This window comes from Echinops telfairi, unplaced genomic scaffold (assembly GCF_000313985.2).
Source record: "Echinops telfairi isolate 266 unplaced genomic scaffold, ASM31398v2 ScPeMD7_18;HRSCAF=68, whole genome shotgun sequence".
NCBI classification, from domain to species: domain Eukaryota; kingdom Metazoa; phylum Chordata; class Mammalia; order Afrosoricida; family Tenrecidae; genus Echinops; species Echinops telfairi.
The window spans coordinates 70405884-70411290 of NW_022103915.1; the positions used below are offsets into that span (position 1 = coordinate 70405884).

General features: G+C 58.3%; 1 protein-coding gene across 1 annotated transcript in view; it reads left to right on the forward strand.

Moving 5' to 3' along the window:
- Positions 1-3718: 3718 nt before the first annotated feature.
- NKX2-1 (NK2 homeobox 1) overlaps positions 3719-5407 on the forward strand; it is a 2826-nt gene continuing 1137 nt past the window's right edge. Inside the window, exons 1-2 of the mRNA XM_004698944.1 lie at positions 3719-3795; positions 4494-4879. Of these exons, the coding sequence (XP_004699001.1) occupies positions 3719-3795; positions 4494-4879 (463 nt within the window). The remainder of the gene's footprint in view (positions 3796-4493; positions 4880-5407) is intronic.

Below are 5407 nucleotides of genomic sequence, written 5' to 3' on the forward strand. Positions count from 1 at the left end.
CAGCCAGGAGCATTTCTGCAGCTCAGGAAATAGGCGCTGAGATTTATTCCCTCATTCAGCATTTCTTGAGATGATAGGACTGTCCAGGGTCAATAAAACAGGACAAGATCTCATCCAGAGGAGAGGAGGCAGAAAGCATACAACTTTAATCCGGATGGTCCCACAGTGCAGCAGGAACCCGCCAGAGGTGTGCCTCATAACTGGAAGTGGCAAAGTCAATCTCAAACCCCAGGACTTCTGAGTTAACGCAAGTGCCCTTCCCGCTGCCCAGGAACACTTGAAGATCCGGAGGTGGTGTGGACGGCCAAGTACAAACCTTTCTTACCATGCTTGCTATCTGGGTGGAATCTGGAATCGGAACTGTCTCAAGGTAACACATTTCTGGAGTGATTTACTGGTAGAGTATAAGCGCTAAGCAGGTAGGAGCCACGGCTGCATTTCCAGGCCTAGAATGGAGCCTTGGCCCAGAACTCCGTGATTAGTAGATTTGAATACATTATGAATTGCGATTAAAAGTGGAGCAAAATAACACCACCAGGAAACTTGGTCGCCAGTGGCCCCGAGTGGTGTGAAGGGCCATAAACAGGGTTATCGGAGAGGAAACAAGAGTGGAGAAGCATGGTCCTGCCTGTCCCAACCCAGAGTGCCCTGGGCACGGCACTCTTCAGCAGAGCCTGTGTTCTAGGTTTTCAAAAAATCACACTGGGGGGACTGGGGGGGGGGGCTTTGGCCATTCTTCCGGTGGGGAGCAAAAGCTGATGGCAACTTCCAGGCTCTCCCAGGCTCCTGTGCCTACGACCCTGCTGCGCTGCCTGGGATTCCTCACCCAGCCACAGGCTGCCCCCCAGCAACAGGAAGAGCACTCCGAGGCCTGCCAGCGCTGGTGCGCCAAGGAGGTCAACGTTGGGCTCTCCAAGGTCACCCCACTCACTGAGCCAGGATTAAGGAATTCCGGCTGGATTTGGGTTTCTAAGCATTCCCTTTGGTGAAACACTGATTTCCTTGGGGTCACGCTTGGAGATGCATCTCAGAGGCAGCAGCACAAGTGTATGGGAGGCCGGGGAGGGATGACCTCAGAAATTATACACTTCACTATGCCTATATAGACCTTTTCCCTACAAGGCACATTCATCTTTGGCAGTGCTGAGTGGCTTGAAGACTGTGAGGCTATTGGTGTGTGTGTGTCACAGAGACAGACAAAGAAACAGAGAGACCGAGAGAGAAGCAGAGAGAGAGAGAGAGAGAGAGAGATGAAAGGCGCTGCAATGGCCCAGGCTGGTGGGAGCTGGTGAGCTCAGAAGGCTGTTGACAACAGTATGGATTGAGAAGTGGGGTGGGGGGAAGCCAGTGCCTGTCCCCCATGAGAGTCCCACCACCTGCTATGGTCTCCTATGCTGGGGGTGTGGGGTGTGTGCGGAGGGGGGGGCAGGACAACTGAAGTTCCTAGCTCTTGTGGCCTCGCCTGGTAGGTCTGCTGAGTAGCGGCTGAGCACATGCGCCCAGACTTTCAGTCCTGCTGGCAAGTGGCACCAAGGGATGACAGTCCAATTGGTATGGCCCATGGACAGTGGGAGCCGTCCCAACTCTTTCCTTCATTTACATCTGGGCCTAAAGTGGCCAGGGAGGGAGGGCTATTGATGGTGACAATACTAGAGATTCATGACACTGTCACTGAACTGTTTTCCAAGCACTTGTATGTTTGTGCCTGATCTCATGATCTCCACTTTGAAATGACGTCGTGCCTGGGAGAGATGGAAGCCGTTCTACACTTGGTGTGTTGGAAATAATGGAAAGGGAGAGAAGACAAGTGATTTGAAAACCCACCCGCCCTACAACTAAGCCTCTATTTCAGAGCACAAGCCGGGCCTAGGTTGACTCCCTTTTCTAGTTGTGTGAGCTCTGCCTCTGTGCTTTGGGGCCTCAAATAGACACCACATGGACCAAGGCGCAGTTGGTGAGATCTGGGTCTTTCTGGAGAACAGCCCCCAGAGAAGGAACAGCAAGGCGCTTGCTTCGCTTCAGGACTCTCTCTCTGGGGTGGCAATGCAGCTGGCAATGCTTCTCAGGAGCAATACTGGCAGTCATCTACCAGCAGGCCCATCCCCTGTGGGGGCCTGGAGAGGGGGATCTGAGCTCAAGACCAGAGGTGGGAGTGGGAGTCGGGATGGGTGGGCCTCAAACTAGATGCGCTGAGTTTTCTCTTTCCCTCCAGGAGCAAGGTGAGAAGGCTGACAAATGCAAGTCCCGGTGATGCCTGTGTACTGGGGGAGTACGGTGCACGTCTCAAGGAGGGGATTCAATATTAAAAAGTAAACAAACAACGTTCCACTCTGTAACTCCTATGAATGAAAAAGAAGCCTAACTTGCTGCATTAAATCATCCAAAACAGCTTGTTTACCACCGGGAGTTCCCTCTTACAAGGAGAGAAAATAAACTGTAAAATCAAAAACCAATTTTTAACAAAACCTCTTGGAAAGGCCCTACCGAGTGCCCAGACCCTTGCTAGGCCAGAGAACACTCTGCCCTCCCAGTCCCAAGAGGGGGTTAAAACAGCCAGAAATGGCGGGGTGGCGGCTGGGTGGGGAGGTAAAAAAACCCAAAGACGTTTAGCATCCAAGGATTCCAAAGCTCCAGCTCGTCTCAAGATGTGTGAGGCTCACAGCCGGCTCGGCGGTCCACTCCTCCTTGGCCTGGCAGGGGCAGCGCGGCGGACCCCCGGCCCAGCGCGGGGAGCACCACCCACAGCTCCTCCTCACCAGGCGCCTAAGGACCCTCCAGGCGCGGGGCTCACTCTTGAAGCCTGGGAACGCGCAGACAGGAAACCCACTTCCTTCTAAGCCGTTTCTTGCTTGCCGGTCGAGAGGCGCCCAATTGAAGCAGAGTGATCCTCATCAACTCATATCCAGCGTGGCCACAAAGCAACTGGCCATTGACGCCGCCACTTTAAACAAAGATATTTGGTTATTCCCAGGAAAGCGAGTGCACTTTTGCATGGCTGCGCCCTGGGCAGAGGCGAGACCCAGTCCAGCATCCTGTGGCTGCGCGGCTGCCGCCTCGGGATTCCCCCCTTCCGGCCGGCTGACCTGCCGGGGCTCAGGCTCTGTTCTGAGCCGCAACAGGCAGGCGGGCGCGCATCGCTCAGCGCCCGCTGCTGTCCTGAGGCACCAGAGGGGACAAGAGCGTGGCCCTGGGACTTGTGTGCTGGGACTCTGATGTCCTGGGAAAGTCAGCTCCAGCCCTAGAATCGTGCGTGTCCGGGCGATGGGCGATGGGCGAGGGTCGGGGACACCAGGTTTGTTTGAGGTGGGGCTACTGCACTGATGGCCCCTCGCTGTAGGGCCCCCTTCTCCTAGTCCAGGCGGCGGCGGGGCGTGAGCTCCTCCAGGTCGAGATGGGGGTGGGGAGAAAGAGCCGCAGGTTTGGGGTGGGGGAGGGTGAGGTGGGAGACTTGGCCCTCCGAGAAGGCCCTCAGCTTGGGTGGAGTGGGGGCGCAGAGACCCGGGACAGCCTCTCGGCGATAGCTGGTCCCCTGCTCAGCGCCCCCTCCGCCCGCCCGCGCAGGTTCTCTCGGGTAGGGGGAAAGGGGGCGGGGAGCAGAGGGTGTCCCTCTGACGGCGGCAGAAGAGCCAGACAGACTGACAGACACGCAGACCAACGGTGCGGCCCCAGGCTTTCGCGCTCCGCTGGTGGCGGCTGGGGCTCTGCGCCACGCAGCCCGATGTGGTCCGGAGGCGCTGGGAAGGCGCGGGGCTGGGAGGCCGCGGCGGGAGGGAGGAGCAGCCCCGGCAGGCTCAGGTGAACCCCCCACCCCGTCCTTTGGACCCCCGCCCCCTTCGAGACCCGTCCCCGCCCGCCCAGGGAACCCCGACCCAATGGGAACGAGGTTTCACTTTGTAACTCGGCAAGTTGGTTGCAAAGCAGCAGTCACCTTTCTTGCTCCCCATCAATCCTCCTCCTCGGCGGGCTACTCCCTACCCCACCTCCTGCCCTCCCCGCTCTCGGCTCCCTCCTCCTCCCCCTCCTCCGCCTCCCCCCCGCGCGCCGCCGCCGGCACCCCACAAAAATTGGGGCTGGGAGTACCGGGGGGAGGGGGAAAGGAACGTCGGGGGTCGTGTCTCTGCCTCTCTTTCTATCTCTCTTAGAGACCTCAAAATCCTGACAAGTGAAACTTAAAGGTGTTTACCTTGTCATCAGCATGTAAGCTAATTATCTCGGGCAAGATGTAGGCTTCTATTGTCTTGTTGCTTTAGCGCTTACGCCCCGCCTCTGGTGGCTGCCTAAAACCTGGCGCCGGGCTAAAACAAACGCGAGGCAGCCCCCGAGCCTCCACTCAAGCCAATTAAGGCGGACTCGGTCCACTCCGTTACGTGTACATCCAACAAGATCGGCGTTAAGGTAACACCAGAATATTTGGCAAAGGGAGAGAAAAAAAAGCAACGAGGCTTCGCCTTCCCCCTCTCCCTTTTTTTTCCTCCTCTTCCTTCCTCCTCCAGCCGCCGCCGAATCATGTCGATGAGTCCAAAGCACACGACTCCGTTCTCAGTGTCTGACATCTTGAGTCCCCTGGAGGAAAGCTACAAGAAAGTGGGCATGGAGGGCGGCGGTCTCGGGGCTCCGCTGGCGCCGTACAGGCAGAGCCAGGCGGCGCCGCCGGCCGCGGCCATGCAGCAGCACGCCATGGGGCACCACGGCGCCGTCACCGCCGCCTACCACATGACGGCGGCGGGGGTGCCCCAGCTCTCGCACTCCGCCGTGGGGGGCTACTGCAACGGCAACCTGGGCAACATGAGCGAGCTGCCGCCCTACCAGGACACCATGCGGAACAGCGCCTCGGGCCCCGGATGGTACGGCGCCAACCCGGACCCGCGTTTCCCCGCCAGTAAGTGAGGCCGCTCTCCGGCGGGCCCCCAGCCCGTCTGCGCCGGCGGGGCCGCGGGCCGAGCCTCTCCACGCGCTTCCCTCGACGCCCTGGCGCTGCAGTGACGGAGCCCAGGCTGGCGGCTGAGCGTCGGTCGGAGAGGGGCTGGACCTCCGTCCAAACGCTCGGGACTCACGGTCCATCTGAAAGGAATGAGCATGAAAGACGGAGGTAGACGTAGTGTGCGGGGTGCTGAGAGTATTCGTCGCAGAACTCTTCCCTGGGGAGGCCACTTACGAAGGGAACCCGGAGGTCGGGGCAGGATTGCAGTGAGCTGGTCAGAAAAGGCCAAAGTTAACACGAATGGCAATTAGTTATCTTAAAACAATAAGATGTCATTCCTTCTGGTGGGGAGAGGGGAGGAATAAGAGTCAGAACCCCTTCCTCACTGCTGGGAGGGACCCGGGAAACCTTCGTGAATCCAAGCCTGAGTAGGACTTTGGTGGGAGGGGTGAGCAATGATTGCCTGCAAAGTTCCACTAAAGTAAG